Source organism: Elephas maximus, chromosome 11 (assembly GCF_024166365.1).
Source record: "Elephas maximus indicus isolate mEleMax1 chromosome 11, mEleMax1 primary haplotype, whole genome shotgun sequence".
Taxonomy (NCBI): domain Eukaryota; kingdom Metazoa; phylum Chordata; class Mammalia; order Proboscidea; family Elephantidae; genus Elephas; species Elephas maximus.
Window position 1 is genome coordinate 13,942,060 of NC_064829.1, and position 22,018 is coordinate 13,964,077.

General features: G+C 37.5%; 1 protein-coding gene across 1 annotated transcript in view; it reads right to left on the reverse strand.

Annotated features, from left to right (window-relative positions):
• TWSG1 (twisted gastrulation BMP signaling modulator 1) overlaps positions 1-22,018 on the reverse strand; it is an 81,947-nt gene that overhangs the window by 55,434 nt on the left and 4,495 nt on the right. Inside the window, exon 4 of the mRNA XM_049900175.1 lies at positions 1,286-1,385. Within this exon, the coding sequence (XP_049756132.1) occupies positions 1,286-1,385 (100 nt within the window). The remainder of the gene's footprint in view (positions 1-1,285; positions 1,386-22,018) is intronic.

Here is a 22,018-nt window from a genome sequence, read left to right on the forward strand (position 1 = left end):
CAAAAATGTTGCCAGTTTGAATCCACCAGCTCCTCCTTGGAAACCCTACAGGGCAGTTCTACTCTGTCCTATTGAGTCTATAGGTTGATATGAGTCAGAATTGATCAGACGGCAATGGGTTTGGTTTATGGTTTTACAGGTGCATCCAAATTTTTTTTTTTTTTTTAATATTTGTATATGTGTGCATGTGTGTGTGCATGCACGTATATTCATATATACAATAAAGCACATGGGGAACACACACATGCACACACACAAACCCTATTGGGAAGATAAGAGGAAAAGAAAACTAAATCCTCAATCATAACAGGAAGCCAACTGATAAAATCGAAGAATCAAGGATTCTTTGTAAGGATATTATTTAGAATTATGGAAGTAACACAAGTAAGAAATAAAAGTGGTTGTCTCTTGGCACAGAATCAAAAAATTGGGAAGAAGTGAGACACGGATTGTCTTGGCACTCTCTGATTTCCTAAGTGTGCGTATGTCTCATTTTGATAAAAACTGAAATTAATGTAAAAGAATCAGTACGATACCATGCCTGTTCTTGAGGAGTTGATACTCTATTGGAAGGAAACGCAAAACCACAATTACAGCATGTGACAGAAGCTGGCAATCTACACGGCACAAGGGTCCTGTCTCAAACAGACAGTGAGGCTTCTGAGGAAAGGGGGTACTCGAGAGGGGGTTTTAAAAGACAAGACAGGATTAGCTGGTCGAGAAGGGGACGACGGATGTTTCTTCCAGCAAGTCTACACACATCCGTTTTCCTTCTAAAACACACTTTTGTACCTTGTTGTTTTTACTTAAAATATCTTGAAGACTGTTCCTCAGAAAGCCTATAAAAACAGCTTTTAGTTTCCCAAGGATATTCTCCTGAAGGCTTATATTAAGGAAGATAATCTATTTTTTAATATGCTAAGTACTTATTTTTTATTTGTGAACACAATACCTTTTTTTAATAAAAAAATTCAACAAAGTAAAAACTTCAAAATAAAGAGTAAAAATTCCCTCTTACTCCCTCACTCCTGTTTCCCAAAGACAAGCAGTTTTAATTTCGGTATATATCCTCCCAGACTTTTTTCTGTAAAAATAAAAATACATGAATGCATAAATACTATTCAATACAAACAAATGCAATAATATCATGTTCTATATGCCTCTTATGTCCTATACACATACTTGTCTATACACATAAAAGACAGTTCTAGATATTCCTTAAAGTCTCGGAAAATCAAGGTTCTGTGCGAAGGAACACTAGGAAGATTTACTGGCTGTAACTTACCGACGCAGTCACAGCACTCATCCCACAGGGTGCCCAGACAAAGCATACACTCTTTACAACAGGAGCAATTGCCTTCTCCAGGCCGGCACTGGCACAGCTCCTAAAAACCAAACACATGTTTAAACTTAAAATTCCAAATAATTGTATTTTACATTGTTTCTTTTTTCAGCATAAAAAATACAATACTTGTATTTACATTCAACATCATTAATGATTTGTAGGAACATCAATATTTACAATGCCAAGTAGATATTTTCTTTCTTTAGGACAAATTCAGCAAAAAACACTTTTGGATGGTTCTATCTTATTTTGTGGGCATCTTATTTTGAAACAAAGACGTTTTCCTTTATAACCTGTAACTTTATCTCCTCACCTTCCAAAAACAAATGATTCAGTACAGGAACCATACCTACACTGCACAGCTCTGAGACTCACGGTCCCAGTTAATCTAAACAACTGCCCACTTGCAGCAGCAGCATCCAGGACTGGCTAATGGCTGAGGAAGCTTTAGCTCTCATCTTCTCCAGCCCCCTCCCCTCCTTTAAAAGATATGGAAAACTGTGGTTTCTCGATCTTACGTAAAGTATGAATAAAAGCACCGGGTAAAAACTGCTATTTTTGTTGATCTGCAACATATTTAAACCAAACAAACAATGTGCTTTGTGTGGTAGATTGTGGAGAAGGCAGCAATTACCCCTCATCCTGTATGCATGCACCCTCTTTGCAATAAAACCTTGCAGTTTCTCCAATCAAGGGAGAGGGCTGATTTCCAGACCCCTGAATTTAGGCAGTCACAAGACTTGTTTGAGCAACAGAATCTGGTGGGAGCAAAGCTGTGTCAGTTCTGAGTCTATGCCTCAAGAAGCCTTGAGTGCTTCCACTCTTTCTCTTAGAACTTTGCCCAGCTGGCATGTGAATCCTGGCATAACCTGTTAAAAGATAGAAGACCTCATGAAATAGCGACAAGTTGGTCCAAATGAAACTATCCTAGATGAGCCAGCCACCAACCAACCCAGCAGCTGGCAAGAGACACCTGAATGAGCCCAGAAAAGCCACTCAGCTGAACAAGACCTAAATCGCCAGGCTACGGAAACAAGAGTTAAAAAAACAGTCGTCACTAAATTTTGGAGTACTTTGCTATTCCATGAAACCAATACAGCTTGCTCCGTAAACGAAATTTTAAGGCAATTAATTCCTTTAACCTTGCCCATGAGACTGCCACAGCACAACAAACCCAACTTCCATGGGAACGCGGTGGCCATCACAGCCTATTTGGCTTCCCCAGTTTGAGATATACCATATATATTTTATAAGAAAAACACTAATACTTTTGATTTCAACGGAAATAACTATCTTATGACAAAACTGATTTTACCCTCGGCTTAGGAGGAACCTCACAGGTCAATACACCATACTTCCATCTATCACTTGAATCTCTTCTGAAACATTCCAGCATATGGGTCACTCCAGCCCACAGAGGATGAATAACTTAATAACCCAGAATAGCCTGTCCCAATTTTGTAACACTCTAGTGTTTTCTTATGGTGAACTCAAGTCTGCTTCCCAGTAGCCTGCTCTTTAAGACTCCCCTGCCACCTGCCAACAAATATAATAAATTTCTTTTCACAAAGCCATTGTAATTTTCTAAGGTATTAGTTACTGGCACTAGATGGTTTGGAATGTCTGTTCCACCTAATTGCCACCCATCTGTGACTCCCCTCTTCCTGTGTTTCTCCAGCTGCGTTTTGAACCTTTCTTCTCCCTGGTTACATACAACCGGAACAAGGCAGACTGAAGCGGGGTCAATCAGAGTCTCTCCAAGATTCTGGAAGTGGCACCTAGACATCTGTCAATCTTTGTTAAGAACTTGAGCTGGAGGTTGATGCAAGGCTGGGACTGGGGAGACAGTGTCAGGCCACATGCATGGTCACCAGGAGAAGAAACATAAATGAAAGAGACTCACAAGAAGCAGCAGAAGAGAGAGACCATGTAGTACTGGATTGCTGTTGCTGTGTGCAGTTGAGTCAATTCTGACTCACAGCAACCCTACAGGACAGAATAGAACTGTGCCATAGGGTTTCCTAAGCTGTAATCTTTACAGGGGCAGATCATCAGGTCTTTTCTTCTGGAGTGCAGCTGGTGGGTTCAAACCACTGACCTTTCGGTTAGCAGCTGAGAGCTTAACCACTGTGATACCAGGGCCCCTTTAGCATTGGAAAGGGGAGAGAAAAAGCTATATTGATTCCTAATGATGCTCTAGCTCTTGGTTCTAGTCCTAGCGCACTTCTGTTCCTAGGACTGTTGAGGTATTCTTATTAGTTGGAGAAGACTTTAGTTATTTCCAACTGACAAGGCCCTCATTAAAACAAAACAGTGTCTGTCTTTACAACCTGCCTACTCATTTAAGGAGCCCTGGTGGCACAGCGGTTAAAGTGGTCGACTGCTAACTGAGAGGTTAGCAGTCTGAAATCACCAGTGGATCCATGGGAAAGAGATGTTACAGTCTGCTTCCACAGAGATTTACAGGCTTGCAAACCCCATGGCGTCACTATGAGTTAGAATCGACTCAATGGTAGTAGGTTTGGTTTGGGGTACCTGTTTTAGATGAAATTCTCCCAGAGTTCTTTGGATGTTTCCCAACGATTTGATGTTAAATTGTATCACCCTGCAATTAGCTTTGTCATTAGCTCTAAGTATGGTGATCTTAAATAACACCCCACTTCAGGGTATAATGTAACTAGGAAAAATCAGCTGACCTCTCCCCTCCTTGATTCCTGACACTACTTTTTTTTTTAACTAACTAAAATCAGTTTGTTTTGGGTAGCAACATGCTAAGTCAGTGACCGATCTACTTTTAAACTATTCCAGTAAATTTGAGACTTAATGGAACACTGTTGATACGCATGCTTTAAAAAACTGACTAGTGCTATCTAACCTTTGTTTCCCTAAGTCAACAATAGTGTTTTTAAAACTTAAATATCTAGCCCTATGAAGTTCACCTTATTTCTAGACCATCAAAACCAGTCCAACATTCTCATATGACAGGATTTTTTTGCAATACTGACTTTAATTTCTTTTTTTATTTTCTTTTCTCAAAGTCCCTTAGCAAGTACATAGCATTTTCAAGAATTTGTATTTGCGCTGCTTTCTAATTAATTCACTAGTTTCTGTGGCCTAATATATACAAGTCATGGCAGAATTCTGTGTACGGGAGCCACACTCACGTAATGCTGATACGTACGCACCTCCGCGAGTCATGCTAGAGAAGAGGTATGACTCCTAAAAGGGCACGGCCTTATTGAGAAGTACAAATGCTTAATCACGAAACTGGTGACACCAGAGTCACACAGCTCAAACTTACTCAGAAATCTAGAATTAAAAAAAAAGAATTGCCAAAGCTATACTTTCTCTGTGACTTGTTTCTCCGTCTTTGAAGTCAGAGGGCATTTTTTAAAGCTCATATTAAAAAATAAATAAATAAATCATCAGCGTAAAGGATACTATTATCAAATTTTTATTTTATTGTGGTGAAATATATGTAACAAAAAATTTGCCATTTCAACTATTTTGATAATTTCTTTTTTAGTTTATAAAGTTTACCACTTAATCACAAGAAATAAAGCCTCTTTAATTTTAGTTTCTAAGATAAAGAGAAAATATCCCTTTACTATTTTAGTTACTTGTACTGACATTACTCATTTAAGCTAACTCAGGAGAAACAATTTAGAAAAGTACAAATGTATTCAAAGAATATAGCATCTCCCTTTGTGAACCCAAGATGGAGTCACTTATGCTAAGCCAGGGTCAGCAAATTGAAACCTAGCTAGATTCTCTTTCCTGTAATTGCCTGACCTTCCCAGGAGCAGAAACCTACGTCAACCAATCCAAGCTTGCTATCTCAGCTACAGTCTCAATATGCCATATAAGGAAAGTTACTTAGAACTAACCAATCACTCTTTGCCCAGCTCTACTTCTTTGTTCTTACACTTTGATGCCCAAATAATTTGGGTCTTTTCCACTTGTCCTTGGGAGCCAGATCAGACACTCCCCAACCAATGAATCGCAAATAAAGTTTATGAGTTTGTACACAAATTTAATCTTGTGAAAATTGTATTTTTAACACCTTTTTCCTATCAATCTGTTTTCAAATGATAGCTTGTTAAATGAATTACAGCCCATTATGCTAAATAACTTAAAAATGAGTATCAATTTAATGGCTTCTATTAGAGAAGGAGCCCTGGAGGTACAGTGGTTAAATGCCTGGTTGCTAACGTCGGCAATGTGAACCCACCAGCTGCACCCGGGAGAAAGATGTGGCAGTCTGCTTCTGTAAAGATTACAGCCTTGGAAGCTCCATGGGACAGTTCTACTCTGTCCTATAAGGTCGCTAGGAGTTGGGGTCCACTCCATGCCAATGGGTTTGGTTTTTGGTTATTAAAGAAATCCAGTCCTTAAAGCATTCATTATGCCTTTTACTGTCATGTATTTGTGAGGTGTTTTAAATTGTAATGAAAGGGTGGGCAATACTGTAAGATAACCGCTAACTAATGAGAGGTTAAAACTAACATCCTATTTAAAAGCTGCATGAACTTGCCTGGATAATCTAACCTGAAGATTAAATGTATTTCACAGCCTCTTAATAGCAGTTGTTAAGAGCTACGGCTGCTAACCAAAGATCAGCAGTTCTAATCCACCCTCCCTGCTCCTTCGAAGCCCCGTGGGGCAGTTCTACTCTATCCTACGGGGTCGCTATCAGTCAGAACGGACTTGACAGCGACAGGTTTGTTACATGTTGGTATAACAGAATGATATAGTGACATACTTAATGATTTATAATTTAGTGACAGAATACATAGTGGAAACACTGTATTAGGACAGACATGCGGAAATGATTTAAAGATAAGCTTTATTGCTGTACTGCTAAAGATACACAAATCCAGGTTAAGACTTTAGTGGTAAGAATTAACGCAAAAACTGGCTGGATGCCAAGCAACAGTACACTAGCCAATATTCCTTTCTTTCTACCTCACTACAAAAAAAAAGACTAAAAAACGTTTGTCTTAGTAAAATAGAAATTTAATCACATAAATTAAGAAATTTTACAAAGTGAGCCTCAAAATATATCAAATAACCTCTATCCTTCTCATACAACATGTTGGCGCTCTTTTCAGGGCAAGACCAGGAAATAAGAAAAAAGAGAACCTAATACCACCCTGTTAGTCAGCATTCATTACTTTTCAATTTTCAAAAACACACAACTTTTCCAGGAGAAGAATACTATAGGCAAATTTAACAGATGGCATTAAGGATCTTGGAAACCCTGGTGGCATAGCAGTTAAGAGCTATGGCTGCTAACCAAAAAGCTGGCAGTTCATATCCACCAGGCACTCCTTGGAAACCCTATGGGGCAGTTCTACTCTTTCCTATAGGGTCCCTACAAGTTGGAATTGACTTGATGGCAATGGGCTATTCAGGATTTCAAAAATCTTGCTGCAATTCAGAAAGCAAATATATATGGAAATCATTTGCTTTCTACTTTAAGTCAAGAAAAAAACGAAACAATGAATTTCCATGAGTAAATAATTATAAACAGCAACCATGTGTAGCTCACCAAGTAATTCATTCTTTTCTATTCACTTTACATGTCTTTAAAAATCACATCGAGTAATGTTTGATCATAAACATACTTGGAAATATATACTTTAATTTTGACAGCAAGCAAACTATGGTTAGGATGAATGTTTCTAAATATAAAAAAATCATTTTTAAAGTGCTTTGAACTCAAGTGTTGGAAATACAAAAGAAAAACCTCTCAAAAGTTAATTCTCTGTATGAATCAAGGATAAAAAAGATGAAAAATTACTCTATTTAAATTAAGTAGTATTTTTTCTTCAGGACACTTAAAAAGAAAAATTTACCTTTAGCTGTTTTAGTTATGAGAACAAAATGAATCTTCTGTGACCATAAATGGTTTACTCAAGAGGCTAGAGTCAAGATAAAAATAAATGCTTTGAAAAAAAAAAAAAAAAGCACTTTTCTAATTATAAAAGGCTAGAAAATATCTATTAGGGTAGAAGTAAGAAAAAAAACAGCCTAATTCCTCCCATTTTGGTAAATTCCTATGCATTTCTAACAAAATAACGATTATACACTATCCTGATATAAAAAAGAATTTCCCTGTTATGGAAACGTGTCAACATAATTTAAAAGCTACATAACAGTGCATCCTGTGGGCAAAAATTCAAAAATATTCCTTCAATTCTTGATTCCTTCCACATCTTGTTCTTTCTCACTCTGTATCTCTACCTTCAAAAACCTCATTGTTATCTTTCACTTTACTATTATTTCAAAGTCTGCACTTCTTAATAAAAAATACAGTAGAGGTGAGATTTCGAATTTTCTCTTTGGACTGGACTATTTATACATTTTACTAACTTTCCTATGACTGAACTTGGGCACTGCTCAGTTGAATGGAACATGTAACCCAAACACAAAGTTCACAGAATTCCGAAATAAAAATTGAATCAATGCTTCCAATTATTTCCTGCCACCACCTCCCCCAAGTTCTTAAATGGGCTTTATTTAACACTAACAGGCACTATGCCAAGTCCTTTATAAGCATTATCTTGCATCTTATAAAACCCCTATTAAGGTAGGTATTGTTGCTCTCATTTTCCAAATGAGGTTATAAAATTTGTACAATACCGTTCAGTAACTAAGTGACAAACTGAGATTTGACGCATTTGTTCCTCTACACTTTGCCACTTCCCTGGAGTCATCCATTCCTTCAATGTGAAGAGCCTGACTTTCCAGGGAGCCAATAATCCTAAAAACAAAAACAAAAACCAAACCCGTTGCCGCTGCGTTGATTCCAATTCAAAGCAACCCTAGAGGACTGAGTAGAACTGCCCCATAGGGTTTCCAAGGAGCAACTGGTGGATTGAAATTGCCTATATTTTGGTTAGCAGCCAAACGCTTAACCACTACCCCACCAGGGCTCCAGTAATCCTAAAGTAATTCTAAACTCAGATCTTCACACTACATTCAAGATAAAGGCTCCTGTTCTTTTTCTTAAACCTTGGATACAGAGTAGAGTCGTTTTGTTTCTGAAACCCAGGGAGTGAATCACAGCAAAGTTTTTACTGAGTACACATGAAACCCTTGTCTTTTCTGGTTGAATCGTATGACTTTCCTCTCTCTTGGTATAGAGGAATAATTAGCTAACTGCTGAAATATTTGATATAGTAGAAAAAGTAATAACATTTTAAGCCTAACCTTAAAATTATTTCATCAGTTAGTTTTTATCTAGTAGTGTCAAGGCTTCGGTTAACATCTTGTACTGATATAACCTTGTATTTACAAGATTCTTCCCCAATTTTAATATGGTTGTAACCTTTATTTATCAGAATTCTTAACAACCTTTTTATTAGAACAGCCCTTAATGAAAAAGATTCTGCTGGCTCCGAATGTAGTAAAATACATTTTAAATGATGAGATTCTTGCCCAAAGCTTTCCATCCTGCCAGATTTACTTTTCATATTAAGCTTTTTAAACAAATTACCAAATTCCCTCTAAATACTTATGCTGATCAATACAGGACAGCCCAAGTGTATAAATCTTAGTTTTTCATTTAGTATAAAGTTTCTATTTTTTTCCATCACAAAGTTAATGATTTATATGATTACCAAACTTTAAGAACATCTAACACAGAGCTTCAGACTAGGACATGTTTCTTATTCCGTATTACCCTGGCCCCAACATGCAAGAGCAGAGGTAGCAGACAGTGCCTTGAGCCAGAGGACTGAATGTTTAGCCAGCTGCAGGAACACAGAGGAATCACTAAACCACTCATTCTCAACTTCTGTATAACAAGGAATGACACTTTCTCTAAAATGTAGATACAGACGAGGCAAACAGATGGTATGGTTATTAAGTAGCTGAAGCAACAAAAAAAACACATATTAAATTCCATGTCACTGGTTTTAGCTGACGACACTTATTTTATGAGGGAATGCCTTATTTTATCTTCGAAGAGACAGTCTGGTACACTGTAGTAAAATAAACAATGATTAAACTTACTCAACAGCACTTTTAATTGTCTTCGAGTTCTGAAAGACAGACGCTTTTGACTCAACAACCTAAATGAATATCTAAGTTTAATTATGGACTCATTCTCTTTGAGAAGAAGTATTAACTATAATTATTGAAATGCTAAATTAATGAGAAATAAGGTTTCTATTTCTCGTTCCAATATTTTGAAAGTTAAATCTCAATGGTTTTAACAGGAATATCTAACCAAAGCTAGCTGGTCTGTGGTGAGATTTTTCTTTATCAAAATCAGCTTAAGTATAAAAGGAATACTTGTGATGATTTCAAAAAAAGATAAAAATGTGAAGTAGGCACCACTGGATAAACATAAACTTAAAGTTATAAAACATAAAAACTTAAATGGACACTGTGGTGGACAGTTTGCAAATTGTCCACCATCACTGGGACCTTGGTGGTGGGACTTGCTTGGGCCACCTGCAAGTGTGACCCAAGTAAAGAGGGTCTTCACACTGGGCTTGCACTCGTGGGGCTGGGATTCCTCCTCCTGTCATGTGAAGCGGTTCTGCTACAAGGAAGCCTATGTGATGTGGAGGAGAAGCCAGCCATCTCAGCTGAGGGCTGACCCCTGGATCAACCAGTGTGTCAACTGCCAGACATCTGAGGTCATCCTAGGTCAGATGCCTGTTGATCACAGTGTTAGCCAAGCTAGACTAGACCAGAAGAATTGTCAGCTGCCCTCAGGATCATGAACAAATAAAACAGTTGCTGTTTTAAGCCACTAAGTTTTCAGACGGCTTAACAGCAAAAGCTAAATGATTCAAATGTGTTTATTTCCAAAAAGCATTAAAAATTTGTAAAAATCGCTATAACTCGTAAAAACCCACTGCCATCAAGTTGATTCCGGCTTGTAATGACACTACAGGACAGAGTAGAACTGCCCCGTAGAGTTTCCAAGAAGCATCTGGTAGATTTGAACTGCTGACCTTTTGGTTACCAGACATAGCTCTTAACCACCACGCAAAAGTTATTAAAACACAAACTAATGATTTCTCCACCTGCTTTCAGAATTTACAGTTAAGACACACAAAATTTTAAAAATCCATGAAATACTGTCAACTTAGCTAAAACAAGTCTTAAGGCAACAAAAACCCAAATAAGTAGATGTCTGGGGCTGCAAATGGGGCTAGGTTTGACCTGAAAAAAGTGTGACAAAACATTTTAGTGTCATGAAAATATTGTCTATCTTGACTGTGGTAGTGGTTACATGATATATGCCAAACCTCACACAACTGTACTCATAAAAACAGTAAATTATATTGCATGTAAATTACACTGCAATAAAGAGGTCTTTTAAAAGACTGCTTTGAGCTAAAACACTGACATAGGGAAACAGAGACATTAATATGTAAAACATGACAACATTAAAACAAAAAAGAGGGACTAAATAACGTAGTCATGGATCTTGCATATGCAGAGGAAGTCAAGGTGATATAAAGAAATAAAAAATTGGTTTAAACTTAGAAAAATAAAGGGAAATATTATGGTAGCAACAAAGGAAACTAATGATCCTACACATCAAAATAAAAAAAAAAAAGAAAAACATAAAGACTCAGCAAATACAAAATGAACAATGAAAAAGATGAAAAGAAAATACATAAATAAAAAGGACTCAGCTCAGAAAATTAAGTGGAACAAAGAAACTGTCAACAACACACACAAAAAAATGAATCGAAATAACAGCACTAAACTCATACCTATCAATAATTACACTGAATGTAAATGGACTAAATGCACCAATAAAAAGACAGAGAGTGGCAGAATGGATAAAAAAACACAAACAGTCTATATGCTGCCTACAAGAGAGACACCTTAGACTTAAAGACACAAATTAAAACTCAAAGGGGGGAAAACAATACATCAAGCAAACAACAATCAAAAAAGCAGGAGTAGCAATATGAATTTCTGACAAAACAGACTTTAAAATCCACCACAAAAGATAAGGAAGGACACTATAGAATGATTAAAGGGTCAATACACCAGGAGGACATAACCATAATAAATATTTATGGACCCAAAGACAGGGCTCCAAAATACATAAAACTCTAACAGCACTGAAAAGAGAAATAGACAGCTCCACAATCATAGCAGGAGACTTCAACACACCACTTTCGGTGAAGGACAGGACATCCAGAAAGCAGCTCAATAAAGACGCGGAAGATCTAAATGCCACAATCAACCAACTTGACCTAATAGACATATACAGAACACTGCACCCAACAGTAGCCAAGTAAACTTTCTTTTCCAGCGCACATGGAACACTCTTCAAAACAAGCCACGTATTAGGCCACAAAGCAAGCTTTAACAGAATCCAAAACATTGAAATATTACAAAGCATCTTTTCTGACCATAAAGCCATAAAAGTAGAAATCAATAACAGAAAAAGCAAGGGGAAAAAAAAAAAATCAAACACATGGAAACTGAACAACACCTTGCTCAAAAACTACTGCATTGTAGAAGAAATCAAGGATGGGATAAATAAATTCACAGAATCAAATGAGAATGAAAGCACATCCTGCCAGAATCTTTGGGACACAGCAAAAGCAGTGATCAGAGGTCAATTCATAGCAATTAACGCACACATCCAAAAAGAAGAAAGGGCCAAAATCAAAGCATTAACCCTACAACTCGAACACATATAAAGTGAGCAGCAAAAGAAGACTTCAGGCACCAGAAGGAAATAATAAAAATGAGAGCAGAATTAAATGAAATAGAGAAGAGAAATGCAATTCAAAGAGTTAACAAGACCAGAAGCTGGTTCTTTGAAAAGATCAACAAAATCAATAAACCACTCACCAAACTGACAAAAGAAAAATAGAAGAGGAAGCAAATAACCCAAATAAGAAATGAGATGGGCGGTATCACAATAGACTCAACCGAAATTAAAAGAATCATAACAGAATACTATGAAAAACTGTACTCCAACAAATTTGAAAGCCTAGAGGAAATGGACAAATTTTTAGAACCACACTACCAACCTAAACTAACACAAACAAAAGTAGAACAACTAAATAAACCTACAACAGAAGAAGAGATTAAAAAGGTAATTAAAAAGCTCCCAAAAACAACAACAAAAAAGCCCTGGAACCTGATGGCTTCACTGGAGAATTCTACCCAACTTTCAAAGAACAGTTAACACCATTACTACTAAAGGTATTTCATAGCATAGAAAAGGATGAAATACTCTCAAACTCATTCTATGAAGCCAGCATAACACTGATACCAAAACCAGATAAAGGCACCATACAAAAAGAAAATTACAGACTAATATCCCTCATGAACATAGACGCAAAAATCCTCAACAAAATTCTAGCCAATAGAGTTCAACAACAGATAAAATAAATAATTTACCATGACCAAGTTGGATTTGTACCAGGTATGCAGTGATGGTTGACATTAGAAGAACAATCAACGTAACCGATCAGGTAAATAAAACAAAAGACAAGAACCGTATGATCTTATCAACTGATGCAGAAAAGGCATTTGACAAAGTCCAACACCTTTAATGATAAAAACTCTCAGCAAAATATGAATAGAAGGGAAATTCCTCAACATAATAAAGGGCATTTATACAAAGCCAAGAGCCAACACCATCCTAAATGGAGAGAGTCTGAAAGAAAGCATTCCCCTTGAGAAAGGGAACCAGACAAGGATGCCCTTCATCACCACTCTTATTCAATATTGTGCTGGAGGGCCTAGCCAGAGCGAATACGGTTGAAAAAGAAATAAAGGGCATCCACATTGGCAAGGAAGAAATAAAAGTATCTCTGTTTGCAGATGATATGATCTTATATACAGAAAACCCCAAAGAATCCACAAGAAAACTACTCGATCTAATAAAAGAGTTCAGCAAACTCTCTGGATATAAGATAAACACACAAAAATCAGTTATAGAGGAAATCACCAAGTCGATACTATTTACAATAACCCCCAAGAAGATAAAATACTTAGGTAAGGTATATAACTAACCAGAGAATGTAAAAGACCTATACAAAGAAAATTACAAGACGCAACTGCAAACCAAAAGAGACCTACAGAAGTGGAAAAACATACCTTCCTCATGGATAGGAAGACCCAACATTGTGAAAATATCAATTCTACCCAAAGTTATCTACAGATGCAATGCAATCCCAATCCAAATTCCAATGACATTTTTTAATAAGATGGAGAAACAAATCACCAACTTCATATGGAAAGGAAAGAGTCCCTGGATTAAAGCTTTACTGAAGAAGAACAATGTGGGAGACCTTACAATGCCTGATTTTAGAATTTATGCCACCATGTTAGTCAAAACAGCCTGGTATTGATACAACAGATACATAGACCAATGGAACAGAATTGAGAGTCCAGACGTAAATGCATCTACCTATGAGCAGCTGATATTTGACAAAGGCCCAAAGTCCATTAAATGGGGGAAAGACAGTCTCTTTAACAAATGGTGCTGGAATAACTGGATATCTATCTGCCAAAAAAATGAAACAAAAAGACCCACACCTCACACCATGCACAAAAACTCCAAATGGATGAAAGACCTAAATATAATATCTCAGATGATAAAGATCATGGAAGAAAAAGTAGGGACAACGTTAGGAGCTCTAATACATGACAAAAACAGAATACAAAACATTACTAACGATGCACAAACACCAGAAAAGAAACTAGATAACCAGGAGCCAAACACTTATGTTCATCCAAAGACTTCACTAAAAGAGTAAAAAGACAACCTACAGACTGAGAGAGATTTTTGAAAACGACATATCCGATCAGGGTCTAATCTCTAAAATCTACAAAATAGTGCAAAACTTCAACCACAAAAAGACAAATAACCCAATTGAAAAATGGCCAAAAGGTAAGAACAGGCACTTCACCAAAGAAGACATTCAGGCAGCTAACAGATACATGAGGAAATGCTCATGATCAACAGCCATTAGAGAAATGCAAACCAAAACTACAAGGAGATACCCTCGCATCCCAACAAGGCTAGCATTAATCTAAAAAACACAAAATAATAAATGCTGGTGAGGTTGTAGAGAGACTGGGATACTTATATACTGCTGGTAGGAATGTAAAACGGTACAACCACTTTGGAAATCGATTTCGCACTTCCTTAAAAAGCTAGAAATAGAAGTACCATACAATGTAGCAATCCCACTCCTTGGAATACTGGAATATATCCTAGAGAAATAAGAGCCATCACACAAATAGATATATACACACCCATGTTCATGGCAGCACCTAGGTGCCCATCAACGGATGAATGGATAAACACATTATGGTATGATAAAGAACAATGATGAATCTGTGAAACATCTCATAACATGGGTGAATCTGGAAGGCATTATGTTGAGTACAATTAGTCAGTTGCAAAAGGACAAGTATTGCATGAGACCACTATTATAAGTACTCAAGAAAAGGTTTAAACACAGAAGAAAACGTTCTTTGATGGTTATGAGGATGGGGAGGGAGGGAGAAGGGAATTCACTAAAAAAAAAACTAGACAGTACACAAGAATTATCTTAGGTGAAGGGAAGGACAGCACACAATACAGGGGAAGTCAGCACCAGTGGATTAAACCAAAAGCTAAGAAGTTTCCTGAACACAACTAAACACTTCAAGGGACAAAGTAGCAGGGGCAGGGGTCTGAGGGCCATGGTTTCAGGGGACATCTAGGTCAACTGGCATAACAAAGTTTATTAAGAAAATGTTCTGCATCCTACTTTGGTGAGTAGGATCTAGGGTCTTAAAAGCTAGTGAGTGGCCACCTAAGATGCATCAATTGGTCCCAAACCACCTGAGGAAAGGAAAATGAAGAACACCGTAGATACGAGGAAAATATTAGCCCAAGAGACAAAAAGGGCCACGTAAACCAGAGACTCCATTAGCCTGAGACCAGAAGGACGAGATGGGTGTCCAGCTACCATCAATGATCGCCCTGACAGGGAACACAACACAGGGTCTCTGATGGAGCAGGTGAAAAGTGGGGTGCAGAACTCAAATTCTGGTAAAAAGACCAGACTTAATGGTCTGACTAGGACTGGAGGAACACCAGAAGACATGGCACCTGGACTCTCTGTTAACCCAGAACTAAAACCATTCCCGAAGCCACCCCTTCAGACAATGATCAAACTGGACTATAAGCCATAAAATACTTATGAAGAGTGTGTTTCTCAGTTCAAGTAGATACATGAGACTAAACGAGCGGCTCCTGTCTGGAGGCAAGACGAGAAGGCAGAAAGGGATAGGAGCTGGTTGAACGGACACGGGAAATCTGGGGTGGAAAGGAGGAGTGTGTTGCCACATTACAGGCATAGCAAGTAGGGTCACATAACAATGTGTGTATAAATTATAGTATGAGAAACTAACCCGAGCTGTAAACTTTCACCTAAAGCGCAATAAAAGAAAAAAAAAAAAAGACTGCTTTGAGAGATGAGGGGATACCTTATTTTACCTTTGAAGAGCCAATATGGTACCTGTGGTTCCTCCATAAATTAAAAAACAAACCAAAGAAAAACTTCTATGAACCAACACAAACATATCTTTTGCAAAGAAACATAAAACAATGGTAGTGGAAAATGCAGAACACAAAAACTGTATACACAACTGTTAAAAAATACCTAAACATAGAATAAAAAACTGGAAGAGACTATATCAAAATCTTAAGAGTAGTCTGCAATTGGATAATAGGACTATGAATGATTTACTTTTCTTTTTCTATTTCTATGTACTTTCTGAATTTTCCTTGAGTAGGAAATACTTTTATAATCGTAAATGAACGTACATTTATTTGGACAGTATGATTTAAGATACAATGTAATTCATATTTGTACAATAAAAAAATAAGGTAGTAAAATGCAAACTGAAGTTCTTCAACATTAAGTTACATAAACTCTAAGTGTTTATAATGTCTTAATCTAAAAAACCACAGCTATGAAAGAACAAATCTAAATAAGACTTCAAGTGATGGGCATTTGGGAGTTTATTGTACTATTTGCTCTACTTTACGTTTGAAAATTTCCCAGGTGTCCCCATGAAACCCGCATCTTCGCTTTAACAGAATAATTCAAAGGGTGAAACAGCCAGTGAAAATAAATTTTAGTCTCCACTTGTAAATTTTAGCAGCTATTAGAGCTGTATAAATCATTTGGAGGGAAACAATGACTTATTCTTTCTTTAATTACATCAGGCCTAACTCATTACTTTTGGACATTAATTTTTTTAATTTTCATGTGTTAATTGAAGCAAAACAGGACAAAAATGGTGTACAGAGCAGGGAAGTGGCAGAAGGAGGAAAAAAACATTATAGGAAAATAGTGTTCACAAAGAGAAAAGAAAAAAATTACTACACTGGTCATCCAAAATACTAGCAGTGTAGTAATAAATCAAGATAATTGTAGCAGGGACTAATGTGAAATTTAATTTGCACTGAATAAAGAAAAAAGACAGTTAATTTTTTATTTTACTGTAATTAAGAAAGCTCTGAACTTACCTAAACTATATTTTTAACATAAGACAAACACACTTTAAAAACCTGGAACTATCATAAGAAATAAATTATTTTGAACTTATTTCAGAAAATCTAAAATTCATTTAACAGGTAACTTAATTTATACAATAAAAAAAGTAGAATGTTGATTTGGCACATAAATGTACTAAGTAAATATTCAGATAACCAGTCAAGTGCATCAATGACTTCAGAATATAAGTTTGAATATTTTCATGAAATACGACGTTTATGTCGTCCTAAAAACGACAGATCGTAAATTTTAGTCCAAAGTACTAAAGTCAATGAAGTTTTTTTAGTTCTTAGTACAAAGTGGGCCTTGGGATTTCTGGGGTGGAAGCATGATATTGACCCACATTTTTAAGTTATTTTTCTACGGGTAGAAACAACTAATGAAGTTGTTAAAAGCAAAATACTACATTACTACCTCTTTTTCCTACAACAGCATGGCTAAACCAGTCATTACATGAGCAAGGGAGTAGACCAAGATGACAATTTTATTTTCTTGATGTTTAAAGTTAGATTTCTTTCCTGTCAGGAGCACAAAATAAATATTTATGTAGGGACCACCCTTTCACATAGCAACTTGCAGGAGTGGCAGTAATGACCGCATTGCCTTGCAACCATGCTGGTGAAAAATATTTATGTAAGTATGAGCTCCCAGGGAAATGTTTTTATATTTAGTTATTTCATGAGTGCACAGAGCATCAGTGTCAACATAAACAAATGCTCTAACTTACCCTCATAACACCACAGATGTTCAAAACTAACCAAAATAGCAAAAGGAAAATCTAGTACCTTTCTTTAAACTCCAAAAGCATTGCATCTTCACCTTCCTCAAAGTACTTATCCCCAACCTTGTATCAGTCATTTCTGTACCTGTCTCTTCTTTTGTAAGTTCCTTAAGGAAAGGGAATATCATTGACATCTAAGTCAATATGCCTTGCACATTATCGAATGTAAAATTGAAATTTTGACGATAACTTCGTATGTGCAAAGTTCTAGCAATTCTTACCTTTTCAGGGCAGTCAGTCACTTTGAGAACCTATAGAAAGTTATGGCCCTTTTGCCCAGAAAACTGTGTATACATAATTTTGAATATAATTCTAGGGATTCCTTTAAGCCCTAAAGAACTTCAAGAACTCCAGTTAACAATTCTTGGCACGTGAAATCCCAAGTCAATCCGTTCTCTAACTGAAGAGAACAGGACTAAAAAGAGGGTGTTAAAGTTCAAGTTTCTATCAGACCACTCTGGCTAGGCCTATACCAGAACAAAGAGGTGAGAACCAGGCATCTACCCATCACCCGCCCACTTCAAAGAAAACTAGCTAATCAAAACAAACAAAAAACTTTCCTTTAGGGAAAGGTTCAGCCTCAGGGCAGAGAACACATTCCAGCCCAAGGGCTTCCCTATCCCTCAAGGACACCTTCTAAATCATAAGCCCTGCCCACGTACACAGATCTCCCAATCAGGTTTTTATTGCCTCAAATTCTTAAATTTAAGAAAACAATTAAAGAATACATTTGAGGATTAGGGTTAGGGCCCTGGTGGTATAGTGATTAAGAGCTTGGCTGCTAACCAAAAGGTCAGTAGTTTGAATCCACTAGCCACTCCTTGGAAACCCAATGGGGCAGCTCTGCTCTGTCCTATAGGGTTGCTATCACTCAGAATTGTTTGTTGTTGTTATTTAATACATTTGAGGAGGCATCCTGGTGGTGCAAGGGTTAAGCACTCAGCTGCTAACCCACAGTTTGAATCCACCAGCTATTCCACAGGAGGAAAATGTGGCAGTCTGCTTCCATAAAGACCACAGCCTTGGCAAGATGTACAGAGACCAAAGTTTATTAGTTTATTAGGTTATCAGGGGCAGAAGGAAGGGGGGAAAGGGTGGTTAACAGTGATAGAAAAATCACATTAAGGGTAGGGTTGCACAGCCAATTGTAATTCCTGTCAATAAGACGTATGCCTGTAAAAAGCTGAATTGGCAAAACTTGTGTGATAGACATTATTTACAACAATGACATACACACAAAAAAACGAGTAGCTGCTGGGGCTGCTATGGACAACCAAACACCTCATGGGATTTGGTTCCTGGGTTTGGTGGTTTAGGGGCACGGTTTCAAGGGACATTCCAGTTAATTGGCCTAATAACACATTTAGTGCTTCTGTTCTACCTCCCAGTTCTTGTAGTATCTGGGCTCTTAAAAGCTTGTGAGTGGCTATCCAGGGCACAATTAGGCTCTGTTCACCCAGAGCAAGAGAGGAAGGAGAGTCAGGAATGGGAGGATATGGAATGTGTAGCTGATTGCCTCCACAAACAACTGCCCCCTTTGCCATGAGACCAGAAGAATTGGATGGTGCCCAGCTACCATTACTGAACACTTTGATCAAAAATTCCATAGAAGAATCCTGATCAAAAGGGTACAGAACAGAATTTCAAATTCTCATGGACTCCAGACTTCCTGGAGCATGAAGGTGGGATAAACTCCTGAAACTATTGCCCTGAGATAATCTTTAAACCTTAAACCAAAAATATCCCCTGAAGTGATCTTAAAACCAAATGATAGTTTAGCTTAACTAGTAACAAATGTCTGCCTTGAGCTTATGCTCTTTTAAGAACTATCTATATGGGATCAAACTGACAACGACAACTTGAAAGATGAGGTAGGAACCTTAAAACCAAAAAAAAAAACCAAACCCACTGCCATCGAGTCGATTCCGACTCATAGCGACCCTATAGGGCAGAAGAGAGCTGCCCGATAGTTTCCAAGGAGTGCCTGGCGGATTCAAACTGCTGGCCTCTTGGTTAGCAGCCATAGCACTTAACCACTACACCACCAGGGTTTCCTTAGGGGACAGTAAATTCATGTTAATGAGGGAGGAACAAGTCAGGAAGGAGGGTGAGAATGGTTGTGCAACTCAAAGAATGTAATGTTGCTAAATGGTACATGCAGGAACTGTTGAATTGGTATATGTTTTGTTGTGTACATTCTCAATGACAACAAAAATAAAAATTTAAAAAATGTCAATAACAGTATTACCAATTCATGGGTTGTTTGAGAGGTTGGGAAAAAAAAAAAAAGAGAAAGTGTCTCTAGTTGATAGAACAGAACAGAAAAGGTTAAATACATTGTGGACATTGAAAGGTTGTTGTTAATTGCCATCTAGTCCATTCCAACTCTTAGTGGCTCCATGTGTACAGAACAGACATGCTCCATTAGGTCTTCAAGGCTGTGATCTTTGGAAACCAGATCACCAGGCCTGTCTTCTAAGGCACCTCTGCATGTGTACGAACTGCCAACCTTTCAGTTAGTAGTTGAGTGCTTAACCGTTTGCACCACACAGGGATGCCTATTGAAAGGTAGCCAGGAGATAAGCTAAAAACAGAGATACACCCATGGTAGGAAGGTGGGGAGGAGGGGATGGTAAGTGAGCTGTGGCCTCATCTATGATAGCAGAAGGCACTTTTCGATACGTCGTATCTGAAATTGATAAATCAAGAAATAGCAGTATAAGCATATTATTCAGCCATATGGCTAAAAGCACTAAAAGAAGTAATAATGAAAACAGTTAACAGATTTGAGTTTCTCCTTGGGTAAAAGAACTACAGAAAGGAAAGTGAGGGGATTAATTTTTCATTATATATCTGATACCTTGATTTAAAAAAAGAGGACTTAATTACTTTGATTTAAAAAAAAAAAAAAAGAATATTTGACACATGATGGTTGATTTCTTTCTTTAGAACTACGTAGAACTAGAAGGAAACTTTGAGATCACCTAGCCAACCAACTCATTTCACAGTTCAGACACAGCAGATTGTATTTTCCAAAGATGGGAGCGCCATTAGATCCCTTCGCATGCTCTTCTTACAATGTGACACAACTCCATCAGTGGGTGGGGTCTATGTTCCCTCCACTCAAACCCAGGTGGGCTTATGACTATGTTGAAGTGACACAGGGACTTCTAAGGTTAGGCAGGAAAAGGCAATATAGCTTCCCTGGCGCTCTCTCGTGGGATGTGTACCTTAGCAGTCCTGAGCTGACGTGTTAGAATCTGGCTGGTCTGAGCTACCATGCTGGAGAGCTCATGAGAGGCTACACAGAGACAGAGATGCCTGAAGAACCTCCCTAGCCCAGGTGTCACACCTGTGAGTGTGTCCTCAGATCTGCAATGTCCAAAACAGTAGCCACTAACCACGGGTAACTATTTAAATTTGAATAAAATAAAATTAAAAATTCAGTTCTTCACTCACACTAGCCACATTTCAAGTGCTCAATAGCCACATGTGGTGAGTTTCTCCTGCACTGTCAGAGCAGATGTAGACCACTGCAGAAAGTTCTAGTGGTAAGTGAGCTATGTCCTCATCTATTACAGCAGAAAGCTGCTTCACATAATACCAGCCTCCAGCCTTCAAGCCACCCTGGCAAATGCTGTATGGAGCAGAGATGAGCTGTCCCACTGAGCTCTCCTCAGAGTGCAAATTTATGAGCAAAATAATTGTTGTTGGTTTGAGGGTGGTTTGTTATATAACCACAGTAAGAGCAACACAAGGAAACCAAAACTCTTGAGTTCTGGAGCCCACAAAACCATTTAAATGGTGGAACTAATCACATTTCACTTCGAAGTCCAATAAATATTTGTGGATTATGGAAAAAAAGAATTCTGAATTCTCTAGGCCTGGGTATTTTTAATCTCAGAACCGGCTCAATGGCAGTGAGTTTGTTTTTCGTTTTTTTTAACTCTACCACTGTGCACCAGAAAAGTTGTCTCTACTACTCCAGAAAAGGTCTGATGGTCCCGGCTCTGAAGCAACAGGCGTCTCAGAAACGTGAACATCAGTGAATTGGTGGCAAAAAACAAGACCTGGCTTCTTTCCAATGAGTTTACTAGAATCACCATTTAAGTTAACAGGTGAAGTTTCATTTATCTTCTAGTTTTTACACTTATATAATAATCTTTTCTTTTTTTATGTATCTTGTAAGTATTAAAATATAAAAACAAACACAACCCCCAAACCACATTGAGAGTGATCGCCAGTATTAACCACAGCTTTCTTAAAAAAAAAAAATTTATTTTTTTTCTTTTAAACATTCCCTTTCAAAGCAAGGTATTTTAATTTTTAATA